General features: G+C 37.5%; 2 protein-coding genes across 4 annotated transcripts in view; both read right to left on the bottom strand.

Annotated features, from left to right (window-relative positions):
- The window catches only part of Syt1 (synaptotagmin 1), a 514,933-nt gene that overhangs the window by 197,049 nt on the left and 297,717 nt on the right, over positions 1-20,167 (bottom strand). For 2 of the 3 annotated variants that reach the window (XM_015993276.3, XM_015993274.3), the window contains exon 4: positions 3,929-4,111. In XM_015993276.3, coding sequence (XP_015848762.1) covers positions 3,929-4,094 — 166 coding nt within the window. In that variant the 5' untranslated portion in view covers positions 4,095-4,111. Of the gene's footprint in view, positions 1-3,928; positions 4,112-11,396; positions 12,390-20,167 lie in introns of those variants that run through there. The other variant, XM_076553877.1, reaches the window with a different exon arrangement.
- LOC102910834 (lys-63-specific deubiquitinase BRCC36-like) lies at positions 11,894-15,592 on the bottom strand. Its single transcript, XM_076553878.1, has one exon. It carries the CDS (start codon positions 13,277-13,279, stop codon positions 12,401-12,403), a length of 879 nt encoding a protein of 292 aa, XP_076409993.1. The 5' UTR covers positions 13,280-15,592; the 3' UTR covers positions 11,894-12,400.

The following is a 20,167-nucleotide window of genomic DNA, read 5'->3' on the forward strand; positions in this document are numbered from 1 at the left end:
GATATTCGTAACTGAAGAAAAACATTTGATTGCAAAAGCTGTTGAGTTATGCCAAAATGTGTATTTTAAAGGTACCTTGACTTCAAAATTTGGATGTAAGGATATGTTGCTTTGGAAAGGTGGCTCTGCTTTTGTTTCTACAGAAAGCCAGAGGCTATGGATTTGTTCCAGATTAAGATACATCAGGTTTGACCAGCCAAGACCACCTGAAAGGTCTCTGATGACACCATGGCCCAGATGATCCAAAATCCAGAATCGTTTCAAGGCAACTGGCTCAGACGATACAGCCTTATGGACTACTCCATGATCCTAAAATTGTCTTTGTGTCCCCATAAGATACAGCGCCCCCCTCCAGCAGGAAGTAGTAAGAGAAGCTACGCCCAAATTCCCAAATATACCAAGCTGGCTTTGGAGATGTATAAAAGTTAAAACCTTCCTTTTAAAAAAAAAGAAAGGGGAAGTGCTGTGGGACGGTCTATATGTCAAATTGCTCTGATTGGTCAATAAATAAAACACTGGTTGGCCAGTGGCCAGGCAGGAAGTAGGTGGGACAAGGAGAGAGGAGAATTCTGGGAAGCGGAAGGCTGAGGTGGAGAGACACTGCCAGCTGCCGCCATGACCAGCAATATATGAAGATGCCGGTAAGCCACCAGCCACGTGGCAAGGTATAGATTTATGGAAATGGATTAATTTAAGATATAAGAACAGTTAGCAAGAAGCCTGCCATGGCCATACAGTTTGTATGCAATATAAGTCTCTGTGTTTACTTGGTTGGGTCTGAGCGGCTGTGGGACTGGCGGGTGACAAAGATTTGTCCTGATTGTGGGCAAGACAGGAAAACTCTAGCTACACTGAAGTGGAGTTTTAACACTAGCAATGTAAAAAACTGTTTTGATTTGCTAGCATCTTAAGGCTACAGAGCCTAAGAGGGGATGTGTAGGATATAAGTGAAACTGACATTCATTCATTCATTCATTTATTCATCAAATATGTGTGAAGAGCCTTCTATGTACCAGTTACCATGAATGACATCACCACTCATAAGACATATATAACTTACTTCCCTCATAGAACTTTTATTACTTTGGAGGGATCTAAAATAGTTAAAAACCAAGTAATAAGGAATATTTGTTATGGTATGTGGTGCTAAATAATATAGCGAGAAAAAGAGCAAGAGTCAGGAAGAAGAAATGCTGGCAACAATGGATGAGTTAAAGGGGGTTTTAACTATTTAACTGTAAATACTGTGGTTGGATTAATCTTAAATAGGAAGATGACACTGTATGAACATGAAAGAGACGAGGAAATGAGTTAGGGTGCTGATGGGAGCACAATATAGTTCGATGGTTATCAGGCTTGCTATGTGTCTCCTACCATTTACTCTTTTAGAGGAGATGGTTGAACACAAGGCAGGAGATGTGTCTCACTGTTTCTTCCATTGTTTTCTCTGATTTACTATGACACATTTCTCTCATGGCAACTATTTGGATAAAGGATTCTTTAAGCCAGAGTTTATATCTACAATGCATGCATATGTTTTGTATGTTGAATTTCTAACATTAAAGTATATAAAAAGCACTCCCAGTTTTATATCAGTCCATTAGCTGAGCAGTAGAGCAAACAAGGAACTGAGATCTTGTTTTTCTTACTCAAGGGCTTGAGCTACTGGACCATCTCTCCATCTCCAGCTCTTCCCTTAAGGGGCTTCCTGCTGAGAATAGTCATCACCAATGATCCTGTTAGCATATGCTTCAGAGGAAGTTGAATTTGTGAATAGTGTGGACAAAGTAACATATTTCTGATCTTTGAGGCATGAGAAGTTGTTATAGATACATTTTTATAAATGTTATCTTCCATCTGGAATATTTCAATAGTATGTTTATCATTTATTATTAAAAGACACATCTTATTTCATTGAGTGCATCTGAGTCATCCTCAGGTCCTAATACACTGTTGTCTTCTGCTACACAGATTCAAATTCTGCTGCTCTTGTTAAGGAATATTTTTGAACCAATTGTAAGAGGCCAGCATCACTGGTATGAGAGCCAAAGAGTTAAAAAAAAAAAACTCATAGTAAACTACTATATGCCAATCAATACTTCTGGTCATAGAAATTGTGTCCAGGGCTTTTCCTGAACAACTGAGTCAGTGGCATCTAAAAAACATCAATCACCATGATGGTTTTGGATTAATTTCAGGGAGGCAAGGACAGTTCAATCCTTGTACATGAATAAATACAACTGATCACATTAATAGGATAAAGGGTAAAGCAATATGATCATTTCAAAAGAATCATTAAAAATTAATCAAATATTCTTTCAGGACAACAAATGGTCAACAAATTATTTATAGAAGGATTATACTTCAATATGATAAAGGGCGCACATGACAGCCCCAGAGATAATACATAAAAACATCCCCTCTAAAATGTAAAAAGCAAGGATATCCTTACACTTTGATGCAACTTAGTATGGTAGGTATTAACCAGAATAATAGGACAAGAAAAACAAATAAAAGATATCCAAAGTGGGCAGGAAGAAAAGATTTTCCTTGTTTGCACATGACATGATCATATATATAAAGAGATCTAAAAGTTCCATTACCAAACTTTTAATAGCAATGAATGGACTCAGTAAGGTTAAATAAACACATTAATGTACAAAGGTCAGCATTATTTATATGCATCATCTCAAACATAAACCAAGAAAACAATCCTATTTATAACACTAAGAAAGAACATTAACCTTCATTTTTAAATTTTATTTATTATTATTACTGTGTGTGATTGTAGCACGTGTATGTGTGTGTATGTGTGTCAGTGTGTGTGTGTGTGTGTGTGTGTGTGTGTGTGTGTGAACATGCTCATTATGTGCCACAGAGCTCATGTGGAGGTCAAATGACCTGGGTCTAGGAGGCTGAAGAGCGAGTAGGAGAGATGGTCAAAGGATGTAAACTTTGATTTAGATGGGAAAGTAAGTTCAAGAGATTTATTGCACAACATGGGCTGCAGGAATCTTTTTTTTTTTTTTTTTTACTTAATTCTTTTTTTTTTTTCTCTTAGTTTTTCGAGACAGGGTTTCTCTGTGTAGCTTTGTGCCTTTCCTGAAACTCACTTGGTAGCCCAGGCTGGCCTCGAACTCACAGAGATCCGCCTGGCTCTGCCTCCCGAGTGCTGGGATTAAAGGCGTGCTCCGCCACCACCCGGCAGAATCTTGAGTCTTAAGACAATGAATGTTGTTCGCAGTAAGAAATGGTCCTATGTGAGGTACTGCACTTATGCTACTTTGTAAGATTTAATCAATTTACAGTATTTATAGCTCAATACTGTATTACACACAGTAAGTATATCTGTAAATATACAAAATAATTTGGAAAACTAAATATCACTAATTAGATTTGTGCTATGTCCACTCAAATAAGCTTAGCTCTAGGCTTTGTGTTTTTCACTGACAAATAAAATATTAAAAGGAGGTAAGCACTTTTGAAATACTGACAAAGTAATGAAAGAAAACACATTTTAAAAACTATTAACAAAGGAAAGAAAATCAAACTTGTAATAGTGGGAAGTATCAGCTACTATAATCAATCTTTCCTATGTAACAATTCCATCGATATGAATCTAAACTACATATAACAAAATGTATAGGCATTACTATCCTCAGAGAAAGAGAAAATGAAGGACCAACCTACATTAAATACAACACACAAAATTTTGTTATAAGCTATGCTATTATTTTCAAAACACAGTTAAAGAAAAAAAAATCATATCCCATTTCCAAAATCACTTCATTTATCACTGGAGTATCATTGGAGTGCCATATGACAGATACTACTATGAAGAATAGTATATTGAGTTCTGCCGATTTTCTAATGATTTTAATGACTGCTCAATTTTTTCTTTTTATTCAAGTGAAAACAGGGTACTCACATGGAATTTTATGCAGCTCATTCATAAACTTCTCCTTCAGCTTTGAAAAGGCATCTTCCTTTCCTTCCCCAGGACTGGCTGGCTCGGTGGCATTATGTAGGACAACAGTCGCAGCAGTGGTGACTGGCGGGGCGGCCAGGCGCTCATGATGACTCTCACTCACCATTTTTGGTTCAGGTGAAACTAACAGGGGGAAGAAAGAGAAAGCTCACTCAGAAGGCAAGCCTGACCCCATATAACAGGTGTACCTGAGATGAAAACACACTGTATGCACCTGCTCACCGGGTAAGCAGCCTGCCATTAGCATATTACTTTATGTTGGCTCATGAAATATTTATGGAACCACAGTGAGTGGAGAGCTCCTTCCGGGAAGGCTAAGACCAAATGTAGTTACTGAACAGCATTCTCTGCCGATGGTACTATGTAAGCTGTCAAACCCATTAGCTATGTATACAAGCCCAATTTGGCTGTGTAAATTTAACTTTTAATGATATCATCCCAAAGTATGCAGGAAATGACTGTTGACACATCCTTGTTCTATACTCTAAGCATCTTGTATTACCTTAAAAGAAAAACACAAATCATGCATATTAGTGTTGGAAATGTTGCCAAGTGATTGCATACATTCAAAATGTTAGTGACTTTTAAAATAACTGTACATAATAGCATAATACCGAAAGCCTAGGACACCATAAACGTTCTACAGCAAATGTCTTGAATCTCGTATCAAGGATAAGTTTTCCCCCTAGTCATTTTTTGACCTTTACTGTAGGTGACACTCTAATCAATAATTTACTTGTTCTGCTATGTGGTATTTTTAGGTCACTGTAAATGTGGCATAATTGACTCCATATATCAAGACACTAATAAAGAAATGGCTTGTCTGCTTAATTATTTAAATTCACCTAGCTTATCTTCTTGAATTATTTTATCAAATTCACTCACTCAATCATTTTAAATGTTTATTTACCTTTGAACTAAAAAATCCAATTAATTCTAAGGTTGTAAATGAAAACATTTTGGCATTGAATTATGAAGACAGTAACTGTAGTATTATTCTCCAGCTAAATGAATTTTGAAACATCATCTGACCTCTCAATTCTATCCTTACAAAGTGCGAAGAAATAAACCTGCTTTCTGTCTTCCTCAGGGTTACTATTGCTGTGATGAAACCATAACCAGAAGCAACCTGGGGAGGAAAAGGTTTATTTGGCTTACACTTCCATATCACTGTTTATCATCAAAGGAAGTCAGGACAGGAACGCAAATTGGGCAGGAATCTGAAGGCAGGAACCAATGCAGAGGCCACGGAGGGGTGCTGCTTACTGACTTGTTCTTCATAGCTTGCTTAGCCAGCTTTCTTATAGAACCCAGGACCATCAACTCAAAGGTGTCCTGCCCCCAACAAAGGGCTAAACCCTCCCACATCAATCACTAATAGAGAATGTCCTATAGCTTGCCTACAGCTGGATCTTATGGAGGCATTTTCTCAATCGAGGTTTCCTCCTTTCAGATGACTCCAGCATATGTTAAGTTGACATTAAAAACTAGCCAGGACCTTTGACCCCTTGTCAACTTGGCATAACAATACAACATTAGTTGACAACAACTATTCCTTTTTTTGTTTATCCCCCCCAATCTAGTACTGATAAATATCACAATATAAAACATATTAAAAACCTTAAAACTCCCAGCTTTTACAAATTTGAATCTCTTTAAAATCTCTTTAAAGGGGGTTGGGAATTTAGCTCAGTGGTAGAGCACTTGCGCAGCAAGTGCAAGGCCCTGGGTTTGGTCCTCAGCTCCAGAAAATAAAACAACAACAACACAGCAAATCTCTTTAAAGTCTATTTAAAAATCCAAAGTCTTTCTAAAACTTCTCAGTCTCTCAACTATATGGGTTCCTGTCAAATCAAAATAAATTAAATACTTTCTTATTCCAAGAGAAAAGAACCCTGGCAGAGTCACAATCTGAACAACAAAAATGAACTCTAACAGTACAAATAACTCAGTGTCCAATGTCTGTAATTCACTCACAGTCTTCTTGGATCCAAAGGGCTTGCTACAGCACACACAATGAGTCTCGGGCTGAGCCAGCTCCACTGGTATCTGCAAAATTCTGGAGTCTCCTATGACAGCAGGGCTGCACTTTTACCAATAGCCTCTCTTGGGCACTCTTCATGGTGGCAAGCCTCAACTTCACTGAACATCCCTTTCAATCCTGGACCTTCAACTGCTACCAAGGCTACACCGTCACCAGTGGCCTCCCCTGGCCTCTCACAGTGCCAAGCCTCAGCTCTTCTCTACGACCTTTTCATCTCTCAAAACCAGCATCATCTGGGAGATTCTTACACATGACCAAGTTTTGGCCCAAGTCATCTCTGGAATAGAGCTTATGTGCACTGACCCCGAGGAAATACTTCCCAGAAGATTTCACCTCAATGATGCTGCTCTCTTCGTAGAAATCACGACTAACTGAGTTTTGTGTGTGTGCCTGTGTGTGTCTCTGGGTGCGTGTGTTCTTTCTTTATCAGTTTGTTCATTTTGTTTGTCTTTTTTATTTGCCTGTTTGTTTTCTAAAGAGAGGAAAAGAAGGGACAGAGTTGGATGGGTGGATAGGTTGGCATGATTGGTGAGGAGATGAGGAAACACTGTATGAAAAAACTCTTTTCAATAAAAATAGAAAAAACTGAGATGTGGCTATCATACCTAAGCCATTTGCACTACCATAGACTTTCCCTGATCTAGTCCTTTCTGCTAGTCAAATACTACAGTACCATTGAAGTACTCAGTACAGGTATATTTATGATTTTTTTTAAAAAATACTATTTACTAGTAAAGGGAAAATACATGTTATCTCACTAGCAGGAAACAGATTGCTTAATTTTACATCCATAGTCATTTAGCTTGTGAGAAAAGAATTTTAGCACATTGGAATTGCTAAAAAATTGGAATTGAAAGAAAAACCATTACTGGATAGAAACATAAAGTCTCTTCTAAAACAGGGAAAGATAGCCTGATAGAGTCTTTCTTTATAATAAAAGACTGAAAATTAAAATAACAAGGATATATTCACTTAAAATTTTGGCTAAATATTAATAAGAAAGGGCAGTATATATTAGGAACTGGATAATTAGGAAGGGTAAAACAGAAACATACTTCAGGGACCCAAAATAATAGAACATATCAAAACCTGTGGAAGGGTTCATCCTTATTCTAGGAATCACTGATAAAGAATTGTTGATAGAAAATTTAATATAAAGACATTCATAGGGACTATAATACCAGAAATTACCTAACAGAGTGAATTAAGTGTGGTCATTTATACAAGAGTAGTATTAATCTTGTCTTAAATAGCTAGGAACTTGATAGCACAGGGAGTATTAGCTGCAAAATACAGGTTATGAGACATTACACAGATTGTGCCATGTTTATAAATAAAGGACTTTCATAGAAAAGAGGTTGCAAAGATAGATTCAAAACGCTAAATTTCTGGCCGAATTTTCACCTTCTCCCATGTCAATGGCTCTCAATCTGTGGGTGGTGATCTCTTTGGGGTATGCAGATCAGATATCCTGCATAATTTACAGATATTTACATTATGATTCATAACAGTAGCAAAATTGCAGTTATGAAGTAACAATGAAATCATTTTATAGTTGGGGATCACCACAAGATGAGGAACTGTATTAAAGGGTTGCATCATTAGGAAGGCTGAGAAACATTGTCCTATGTATTTATGTTCTCAATACGGTGTAAGTCTAAGTTATTTAAAATTATAGAAATCCTTTTAAAATTATTTATTCTTATGAAAACTGAACCCTACAGTATGATCCAGTAATCCAGTACCAGACTGAAAACACTTTCAAACACAAACTAAATCTCAAGAAAATAGTGAAGCAAAAATTTCAGCAACAATACATGAAATGGCCATTGGTTGAAATACAATGTAGACAAAATTGTAGTAAAGTGTCATAAAGGCTTAAATTCTGTAGTATAACCTGAGGAAAATCAGGATCATTGTTGTTATGACAACATTCCTTCTCTTATTTTTACTCTTTTTAGGACTTTAATTATGTCTATCTCTAGATCTAAAACTTGGTATAGTTTTCTCAGATAATATAGTGAGCTAATCTATAATATTGCATAAACAATGATTTCTACAGAAATCACTATTTCCATCTCTATTTAAGTACTGTATTTTATAATCAAAGAATACAAAATTAAAGTCCAAACAAACGGGCAAGGAATTATAAAAAAAAAAAAATTACCAAAGAAAGTATTTGAATACATAAGAGATCCAAACCTGTAAGTTCCTTTTGGACTGACCATTAAAAATAGTCCAGGAGAAATGAGGAAACAGGCAGTTATGTATTAGAAGGGGAGAACAGAATTTAAGGATTTTACTTCATCAGTGTCTTCTACCAATCATAGAGGAATCTGAAGCCAACGTAGGTGCCCATGCATCCTTCTTGACCCTATCTCAATGCTCAGTTTCAGTAAGGAGTCTTGCACTTTATACTACGTTCAGAGAGTACCAGATGCTGACAGACATAGCCAAAGACTTCTTCCATCAAAATGGACCTGGCCAAGAGGAGCTGGCCTGTCAATCTCTCTTCCCTAAAGACCACTGTAATCCTACCACTAGTGGATGCCGATACACAAACCCATCTCTTGCCTCAACCATGGCCTGTTGCAATGCATTTCAGTTTTTTCCTCTAGAATACCATATAGAAAGCATTTTTTACTGAACTGTGTCAAACCCAGGTAAGGTTCTCAGGGAATATGATCATACTCGCTCTGAAAGAATTTGGAAAAATAATGAATGAGTCAATGCTTTCACTTAAAGTCTTTCCTTGCCTGAGGATCCTTAATCAATAAGTGAAGTGTAGCAGCCTAGCAGCACATCAAACTCTCCCCCAAATTTGCAGGTGTGTGAATGGCAGCCTCAAGGTGCATCTTCTCTCCAACTCAGATGAATAAATGTTCTTGGAAGATCTAAGAGGAAAGCAAGAGATTTCAGGGCTCTCTTATGGTGGGTGGGGCCTGGTTTTTGGCATCAGATACAATAAAAAGGGTTAGATAAAGAGGTGCGAGAAGTGTTGGAAAACACTGTTATGAGTTTCCACACAACAAATAAAGAGAAATTAGTCGTATGTCAAAAACAATGTCATTTCTAAGTTTACTTACAGGTGCCCCAATGTGTCTAAAGCACCAATATTTGCTTTCCTGTTCCCCTTTCTATTTTTTTTTTATCTTAACTTTGGTTTCTGTCCCTAAACCGTGTAGGTGATGAGTGTGAGACATAATCAAGACATAAATTCCAGTGTTGGTCCATCAGCAGCACCTTCTCAGTCCTTTTCACAGGCTCTGATCATGGGAAAAGCCTATGTAGACAGCATATGGCCATAGTCATATCATAGCAGATTTGAGGAGGGATCAGGATCTTATTCCACACAGGTCTAAGCCCAATAAACAACAATTATACAAACAAATCTTTTGCCATACATGCAGCGGTATTCTAACTGTACCACATATGTATTACCATAATCCTTACAATAGCCTGTGAAGTATGGAGGTCTATTACCTCCATGTTATTTATTTTAAAATTTATATATATATATATATATATATATATATATATGTGTGTGTGTGTGTGTGTGTGTGTGTGTGTGTGTGTATTTGTGTGTATGTATCTGTGTGTGCATGACATGTATAGTCACATATGCTATAGTATATGGACATGGAGGTCAGAGGACAACTTATGGTGCTTGATTCTTTACTTCTATCATGTGAACCCCAGGGACCGAACTCAGGACTTCAGGTTTGGAGGCAGGCACCTTTAACCCACTGAGCCATCTTTTAAAATTATTTTTAATTGAAAATAGATTTTTCATACAATATATTCTAATTGCAATATTACAGTTTCCCTTCCCAATGTCCTCGTAGATCCTTCCCACTTCCCCACCCACCCAAGTCCACACACTTTCTTTCTCACCCTCATCAGAATACCAACATGCATCTAAAATAGTAATAGTAATAATAATAATAATAATAATAATAATAATAATGAATGCAAAGTAGAGTCAGACCAATTAAAAATCTTATCTAAGTATGTAATTTCTGAAATGTTCTGAAGGGCCCAGAGCCTACACATAAGAAAGAACACAGCTATGCTTTGCTGAGCCAGGATTCTAACAAAGATGTCTCCCCCAGAACTGCTACAGCCTTTGCTGCCCTCTCCCACAACACCAGCTGCATGGTGTGAGTCTTTCAGATCCCTTTGAGTTTCAGTAGAAAGGCTCCTCACAGGCTAACACCACACTTACAGTTCTCTGCATATCTGCATCATGGAATCCAGAAAGCATAACAAGAAATAAAACTGCATGTGTGGGCTCCCTAGGCATGCTTGGTTTCAGAGCAGTCTATATGCAAAACTGGCAAATTATGTTACTAAGTTCATATTTTTGTCCCTAACTCCTATATGTGGTAGACAGATATCTGACAATTTTGAGTGATACGGGGGCTCCTATTACATAGCCTAGAAGGAATGCTGAGTGATAGACTGACCACTCAACAGAATATATTCTTATACAATACATTTATATTCACACTTGTGTGTGTCTGAAGTGGGAGTTTTTTTTTTTTTAAAGATGTTATGGCATCTCATATTCACTCTCTGCCAGGATAAACTGCTGCTTGCCTGGGTATGCTAAGGATGGTTGGTATCCTCAGCAATGGTCCCTGCCATGAATCACTTTGGGGGAACCTGAGCAGAGGTAATGAATCCTGTTTGCTGCCTGAAGCCTTCCTGTGTCAACATGTACCATAAACACTAGCAAAATGAGAGACAAGAAGTTTGCAAGACTTTAGAGGTGATAGTAATGGAAATGCTCTATCCTAGCACTCTTTTTGTTAAATACAGTTTTTATTTTACAATAATTATAGGCTTATCAGAAATTAGAAAAATAGTACAAAATCCCATATATCCTCTATTCAGTTTCCTCTAGTTGTAGGGTCTCCTACAACTGTGCAACTTCAAAACCAATTAGGACAACGGTATAATATTCACTGCTGCTAGATTTTTACACAAATTAGTGTTTGTATATACAGATATATAAAATATTAGCCTGAGAATAGTTTTATGTACTAAACATTGGAAACAATATACAAAATGATATCATCAGCCTAAATGAACTCTTATTCTATAATGTCATAGTAATATATATCCTATAGACTATGCAGTCCTGAAACCTAGAAATCATTCATTTGTTACTCCCTCTCCATAGTTCTGACATTTCTACAATGCTATACAAATGCAACTGTACAGCAAGTAACCTTTTGAGATTACCCTTTTTTTTCATTTATATAATATACCCCAAGGCTCATTCAAGTTGTATATCTTTAGTAGTCTGTTCCTTTTTACTACAGAGTAGTATTCCATGGTAGGAATGGTTTAACTACTTACCCATGGCAGAACAGTTGGGTTGTTTCTCATTTGAGGCTATCTCAAATAAAGCTGCTATGAAATGTTCTGTCAAAGTTTTTGTGCCCAGGCAGTGCAATTGCTGGGTCACATGTTAAGTGTACAGTTAACTTTATAAAACACTTCCAAATTCTTCTACAGCATAGCTGTATTTGACACCCTTGTCGTTGGTGTATGAGAAATATACTTTCCATCCATAACAATATTTGGTATTTTTGCTATTGTCTCTTTAGCAAACCTCTTAAGTGGATGTCACACCACATTCTAGTTTTAATTTGCATTCCTCAAGGACATATGAAGTTCAACATGTTTTCAGAACATTACCTGCCATCTATATATCCTCTTTGGTGAAAAGATCTATTTATTTCCTACTAGGGTGGTTTATTTTTGAGTTTTAATCATATTTCATTTTTCCATATTTATCAGGTATTAGATACTACAAGGGTTGCAAGTAATTTCTTATCTTCTTATTTTCTTTCTTTTTCATTTTTTTCTTTCTTTACAAAATAAAGTTTAAATTTTGGTGAAGTCCAATATGTCTACTTTGTGTTCTTCCAGATTGTCCTTTTGGGCTGAAGTTTAAAAACATGTCTCCTGAAGATTTTTCTCATATGATATTTTTCTAAAAGGTCTCTGTCTTACATTAAATCCATGAAACATTTTTGAGGTACTGTTAGAATTTATTTTGTTGGCCTGTAGAAGTTCAATTTGCCAAAATGACTGCCCTTTATTCCTTGAAACACTTTTGTACTTTGTCAAAATTAGTCAGGCATACAATCGAGGGTTTATTTCTGGGTTTTCTTTTCTGTTCCTTTGATTTATATGTCTAGACTTCCATGAATACCACAGTATCTTCATTACCGCAACTTTATAAGAAGTCTTGAAGTTATATAATGTGAGTCCTCCAACTTTATCTTCTTTGAAATTAATTTAGCTTATAAATTGTATGCCAAGTATTTTCATCCACCCATTTCTGTCCTCCCGATTTATTCTAGGGAAGACAGCTCTTCCATAAGGCCTTCCTTTTCTTGTTCCAACTCCTGCAAACGCTGCTGATTTTGCTCTAGTCTGTTTTCCAACCACTGCAGTAGGGGCCCACTGACTGTGGACATCTGACTGCACAGATGCTTGGTGAAGACCGAGCCATTATGGATCTTGGTTACTGAGTCCAGATGTGTAAGTCTGTGAATCCTCCGATATGCGTCTTGTTCTTCCTGGCACAGGATCCTCGGCAGCTCTATGGCTGATTTGAGGCATACTTTCCCGATGGTGGTATGAGGTACAATATGGATTGGGATTTCAAGTCTCTCATATTCTGAGCTCTTTGGGTCTTGCACAGATTGGAAGCAAGTGTAGAGTACCCGACCAGTCTTTGTGGTTTTGTCTTCTATGAAACAAGCAAAAATCAGTCCTACGAAGCCTTGATCCATCATCTGGTACATGGCTTGTGTACGGATATCCACATGGGAAGGCCAAACGGTTATATGAGGGTGGGAATGATACCAGCCAACAACTCGCAGGGGACGACCTGTTTGTTCGGCTGACCTTTCTGCCTCGATGGAGGCTGCGGACAGCTGCTCTGGAGAAATTTCTACTCGGTCCTTGGTCTTGTCCGAACGCCGCAAGATAATGACAGAGTGGATGTGAACAACCCTGGCGGGGGCATCCACCGTTTGGGCAACCGCGCCCATTTCAGGGCCAGCGTGTGCGAGTCTGGAGACACTCCTCGCGCCTTCATTCAACTCCCCTATACACAGACCCATCACCTCCTCTTTCTCTGTGCTCAGAGCGTGGTTGAGACAAACCAGGAAAGCGTCAGACTCAAGATGAACCGCCTGCACCCTCCGCATCACCCGCGCCGCCATCTTGCTCAGCTCCACTCACGTCGGCCTGCCCGCCCCCTCCTCGAGCCTGACCAATCAGAGGCGCAGAAGCAGCCTTCCCAGCGGGCCTTGCGGGGCTCCACAGGGGTGGAGCCTGGGGCACAGGGGAGGAGGGGCCGGGTCCCACCGGGGCGGAGCCTGGGGGCAGGGGTGGAGCCTGCTTAGCAGACCCTGGGAGATCCTGTGGTTTTTTTCCCCCCACTTTTACTGTGTTTACAAGATTGCCACCAAGTTAAACTGTCTAAAGAAATCTGAGATCTTTTGATAAACATAAAATTCAATGTTATGAACTTATTATATCAGCATAATTTACTTTGCAATCGTTTCTGGTAAAGGAATATAAACGGATAGTGAATTTTAAATTAATGGTTTCTTAGAGTCAAACCATGACATTGAAAAGTGAACATTACTTGTAAACATTATAAGGTGATGAGCTTCATAAAAATTTGAACAAGCTTAGTATCTCGTTCTCTCGGTTATGTTTAGTAATTTTAGCCAGCATAAATTTTATAGGAATTAGTTAAAATAAAAATTCGATTCATTGCTACATTAGTTTTTCTCTCAGATCATTATAATATGGGCTAAAATAACAGAAGTAAAGCAAGTACCTAAGTCTAAACCTAAACATTCAACTATTACAATAATGACAAAAACATCAACAAATCTTTTATAAACCTGAAATCTCCTCTAGAGTAAGGACACAAATCTCTAAAAACATGGGACATTAGAGCTCTTTCTAAAAGCACTTGATAACGAATTCATAAAATTAACATTGCTAATTTTGCAACCATTTCTATTTTAAGAAAATATTTTATTACTGAAACTTCAAAACCACACTTGTTTTTAAATTGCCAGTCCACACTGAAGAACATTTATGCTTTTAATGGGTCTCCCAAGATTTCATCTAGAAAGACAAGATTGTGGTCAAGAAGGGAAAACATAATAGCTTTTCAAATGTATTGGAGAGACTTCAAGTATATTGTGTAGTGTCATAAAAATGGTGACATTCTAGCTTTCCCTTTTTCTCTCCCTCCCTCTCTTCATCATTCCCTCCTCCCTCCCTTCCTTTCTTCTTTCCTTCCTTACATTTGATAGGAAAGATGAACATAGAAACCCAGAGAGAAATAAAAATAATATAGATTGGATGGTTTCTAAATTAGCATTTACCCTGTTGGTGGTGATAGCTGTGATTTTATTTTATCTTTGCTGCTGTTTACTATTTCTTTTGGAGTTGACATCTCCCATTGATCAACTTTATATGCTCTAAAGTACAATATTAATTGAAGCTACTCTTTTCCTTTTGTATGGTAAGATAAAATTAGATGCTTTGGCAGTGTTTGAAGGAACACAGGTTTATTGGTTGAAGCCAACTGGCTCTCAAAATGCTTTCTATAGAAACTACAGATAAATGATTTGGAATTCCCATTCTCCCTTGCTTTGTTGAGGCTCAGCTCTGAACTCTTACTGTTTCCGAGCTGCAGGCACTTGAGAGGAAATCTAAGCTTGGAGCACAAAGCCCTCTTTTATCAAACTGCTCCAACTGTCATTGTTTTGTCACACAGTGGAGCAAAGCTTGAAAATCGATCCACAGCTCCAATTGTGGTAAACTCAATGGTTGGGAAAATGCCCCAGTCTTTCAGCTTGAAATAGTATATTAGTAAACAAAGGAAGGCAATACTTATTAATGTGTAATATTCAGGTATTTGAAAAAGTAGTTTGAGCATATAAGTGCATCTGCTATTGACAAATAAACTTCATAAATCAGGGCATGTTATCATTTGTGTGTTAAGGATGAGAAGATCTGCCAGAGGTTGCACAGCCAGGAAACAGCGGAGCTAAGGTTTGCACTGAACTGGGCTGGTTTCTTAGCCCATGAAATTTTCTTACTAGTGAGGAAATAAATGTTGATTGAATGAATAAATCGACTGCCTACAATATGTCCAATATGACAAAGTGTTCTGAATAATTCTCACCCTGTTTTAAATGAAGATAAATGAAATGGATATCTCTCAGACCTGTTGAGAAAGAAAAGCTCAGAGTTACAGTTATTGGCTAGAGAAATTATTGTGGGAGACTGCACTGAGAAAAACACATCACATGGAAAATTACTAAGAGAGCCACAAAGAAACCATGCGTTTAGTACTGTTTGTTTGTATTCTAAATATCTCAGCTATGAAGTATGAAAGGTATCAATTTTGCTTCCGCCTTCCCAAATTCTACCTTCTTCTATTATGCCAGTGGATTTCTGTAAACCTAAAACATAAACAAACAGTATCCATAATCTATAAAATAAACCATCCCTTCCCTACAATTTAAAACAAACACACTATTTTGTTGTTATTTCTGGATAGCTGTGGTCCTAGGGAGATAACCTAATCATATCTCATGGGGAAATCTTAGTTTATGTGTCAGTCATGATAACCTGGTTCATTTTACCAGTGGTTGCTTGGAGACCATGGGATACACCTTGGGAATGTTGTGATATAAGAAGAAGTGTTATGGGTTCCATCTGAGAACTTTTTTCTCACTTTAATAATGAAGATATCTACAGAAATCAACACCTCTCTGCTGGTTGGTATGGTGGTTGTTCTGGGAGTTGGAACTGTTGTGAACACGAGAAGCTATTGAAGAAAACTGATACTGTATGAATGACAGGATCCAAAGCTGGTAGGGATGTTGAGTTGTGTTAACCACCTCTCATCTTGGGACTTGCAAAAGAAGGCTTTCCTTAAGGCTCAGCCAAGTTTATGTACCACTGCCTGTTGCTTGTAGCCAGGAGGCAGTACGTATAAACACGCTACAAGCTGAGCCCCACAGTAACAATACAAACATCTATTTTTTTTACAGCCTTATTTAATGCTATGTTTTGGTAATTTGATTTCTTCCTGATGCACTTTACTTGTGTGTACCTCTGACCCTTAGCTTCAGATTCTCAACAGGTTTAAGAGATAGTCACCCCATTTATTATTTAGAAACTGTTCCATACATTGAGTTTATAAATTAGTGTAATGTCCTGCAACCCACCCACATTCTAGACAGATAAGAAATGAGTTAATATGAACTATAAGATAATTGGTTTGTGATTAGTTTCCTTTAATTTAAATGCTGAAAAGAGTTTAGAGAAAGATTTACTTTGGTACATAATATTTAACTTAAAGGGTCTACCTTTTAACATGCTCATCATCAATGAATATGTGTAACATAGCAATGCACAGCTATACTTTATCTACTGGGGACAATTTAGAAAGGAATCAGGGAGTTAAATTGGGAAAAACATTGTAACATCAGTTATCTACCTGTGATTACTAGGGGTATAGCCCTCAAGCACTCTGTAGGCAGCTCTTTTGTTTTTTTTCTTTCTCCTTCTTATGCTTCTTTTGCTTTTGTTTCTTAATAAGAAGCAATTTGTAGTCTATCTCTGCAATGAGTCAAGCTTTCATAAATTTGAAATGCATCCACAAAGATTCTCATGGCTTTTTCCTCTTGAAAATCTGAGATTGCATCACTTTAAGAAAGTGGTTTTAAAATAATTGTCAGGTCAAGACACTTTATAGACATATTTGAAATTCTCAAAGACAAATAAGAGATATACTTAAAAAAACAAATTTTGGAACGAATGCCCATACTCATAGGATACTCATAGGATACTCATACTCAGTAGGATTAACATAGCAGAAATGGCCATCCTACCAAAAGCAATCTATATATTCAATGTAATTCCCATTGAGATTCCAACACAATTTTTCAAAAATCTTGAAAGGACAATTTTCAGCTTCATACAGAAACACAAAACACTCAAGATAGCTAAAACAATCTTGAATAATAAAAGGACTGCTGGAGCTATCACCATTCCCAACCTCAAATTGTACTACAGAGATATAGCAATAAAAAAAGCATGGTATTGGCATAAAAACAGATACACTGATCAATGGAATCAAATTGGAGACCCAGACATAAATCCACAGACCTATAGACACCTGATTTTTGATAAAGAAATTAGAAATAAACACTGAAAAAAACTTCATCAACACATATTGCTGGCCAAACGAGACAGCTGCATGTAAAAGAATCTAAATAGATCCATACTTATCACTCTACACAAAAGTCTACTGCAAATGAATCAAAGGCCTCAAGATAAAGCCAGATGCACTTAACTTGATAGAAGAGAAACCCAAATAACCTTGAATTCATTGGTACAGGAAAAGACTTTCTGAACAGAACACCTTCAGCACAAGCACTAACGTGAACAATAAATGTGATCTCATGAAACTGAGAAACCTCTACATATCAAAGAACACCATCATTCAAACAGAGCAGCAGCCTATAGAATGGGAAAAGGTTTTTATGAATTACACATTGGACAGAGGGCTAATATCTAAAATATATAAATAATTAAAAAACCTAGATGTCAAAAAAACAAATAATTCATTTTAAATAATGAGGTCCAGATGCAAACAGAGAATTCTCAATACAGGGAACTCAAAGGGCTGAGAAATACTTAAGTGTTCAACATTCTTAGTCATCAGGGAAATGCAAATCAAAACTACTCTGAGATTTCATCTAACACCCATAGGATGGCGAAGATCAATAAAACTCATGCCAGATCATGTGGTGAGGTAGTGGAGGAAGGAGAGTTAGCACTCATTCATTGCTGGTGGAAATGCAGACTTATACAGCCACTGTGGTTAATCAGTGTGGCAGTTTCTCAGGAAAATGGGAATCCACCCAGCTACACTACTTTTGGGCATATACTCAAAAGATGCTTCATCCTACCACAGAGATGGCCTCATACTGTTCATTGCTGTTCTATTCATAAGAGCTAGAAACTGGAAAGAACCTAGATGTCACACAATGGATGAACAGATAAAGAAAATGTGGTATATTTTCACAATGGAATATTACTCAGCCATTAAAAAATGAAATCATGAAATTCACAGGTAAATGGATAGAACCAGAAAAAAATCATCCTGACTGTGGTAACCTATACCCAGAAAGACAAATGCAGTATATATTTGCTTATATGTGGATATTAGCTGTTAAGTAGATGAAAACCAAATTATAATCTGTGGAACCACAGAGGTTAAGTATAGAATATTGTACTAGGAGGACAGATATCTCTCCCTAGGAAAGGGAAATAGAATAAATAGTTATGACTTGAACATGAGGATCAAATAAGAAGGAGAGGGGAGGACAGGGGAGAGGGGCAGAAGGGAGGGGATGTGGGGACAAATAGCTAAAATTAAGGGTCAATTATGAGGTTGTATAGAAGCCTAATACAGCAGAAGCTTCCTGAAATATATCCATATAGGAAGGTGATCTAAACAAATCTGCCAACTAATAGGGGAGACAGAGCCCAAACTGGACATCTCTTGTGACCAAATGAAGTTTCCAATACTGGAGTTGGGTTACATCTAATTGAGTTTTTTTGGCCAAAGGGGTCCCATGGGAAATTCCAAACAATCCAGGCTGTTGCCAAGACCATAGGTTGTTCTCCATAAACAGATTGCAAGGCCCCATTGCTAAAGACACACCTACACAACTCATTGAACATGGAGAAGTGGAGTTGATGTCTATATAGAGTCTTCACTACTACATTAGTGTCTTTGGTACAGGAAGGTACTCTGCACACTACCAAAGAAGAAACTTTGATACCACCCTATTCACAATGCCTCTGATCTACTATGGTGGCCTGCTTGCAAAATATGCTAGGGTAATGGTGGTGCAAAACTTGTGGGAGTAACCAACCAATATCTGGTTTGACTTAAGGTCTATTCCCAGAGATGGAATTTATACCCACCAGTGCTTAGGTGACCAAGAATCTGAGACTATATAACCCAGAGACCTAGGGTAAAACAAATACTACTGTTATAAAAAGAAAAAAATGTAGCAATATAATATCTCCTAATGACATTCTACTATACTCATAGATCAGTGCTTTGCTCTGCCAAGATCAGAGAAGCTACTCCTCCAGCAGATGGGAACAACTACAGAGACCCACAGCCAGACATTGTGCAGAGAGAGAGAGACAGACAGAGAGAGAGAGAGAGAGAGAGAGAGAGAGAGAGAGAGAGAGAGAGACAGAGACAGAGACAGAGAGAGACAGAGAGAGACAGAGACAGAGAGACAGAGATAGACTGTGGAACACTCAGCCCTGCAATGTGATGTCTTCATCAAATCCCTTCCCTTAGTGTTAAAGGAACCCTGCAGAAGAGGAGGTGGAAAGATTGTTAGTTAGAGCCAGAGTGGATGAAAGATACCAAGAAAAAAAGACCTTCTAAATCAACATGAGCAGAGCACATAGCACTCACAAAGACTGTGGCAGCATGCACAGTGCCTACCTGCATCTATACCAGATAGGGTCCTAGAGCTGAAAGGAGAAGTGGACACAAGCCCCCATCCCAAACCCAAAAGCTATCTCCAATTGATAACCCCTTGCCAATTTTAGTTTACTAAAAATTTAGTAATTTAGTTTACTCCACAAGAATTTTACTGGGGAAACAAACCACTCTTAAGGGTAGGCTGCATGCCCAACAGTAGATGGCCAACAGAAAAGGTATCTTTGGATGTTCCCTGCTTCATATTATCATGTCAGGGTATTTCTTTTTTTCTTCTTCTTTTTTTTTTTAAATCTATCTTATTTCTTATTAATTTTTATTTTATTTATATATTTTTTACTTTTATTTTTCTCTTACCCTACAGTTCTTTTGTGTGTATATATTATAGCTTCGAGTTTGTTTCTATGGGATCCCTAAGTGTGCAAACGAGTGGGTCTCTGGATTTGTGTTTATTTCTTGTGTCTTTTCTTGGACTCTTTTCTTTCTGTTTGTTTGTTTTGTCCTACTTCGATGATTTAGTTTTAGTTTTTATTTT

Source organism: Peromyscus maniculatus, chromosome 18, assembly GCF_049852395.1.
Source record: "Peromyscus maniculatus bairdii isolate BWxNUB_F1_BW_parent chromosome 18, HU_Pman_BW_mat_3.1, whole genome shotgun sequence".
In the NCBI taxonomy this organism is placed as follows: Eukaryota; Metazoa; Chordata; class Mammalia; order Rodentia; family Cricetidae; genus Peromyscus; species Peromyscus maniculatus.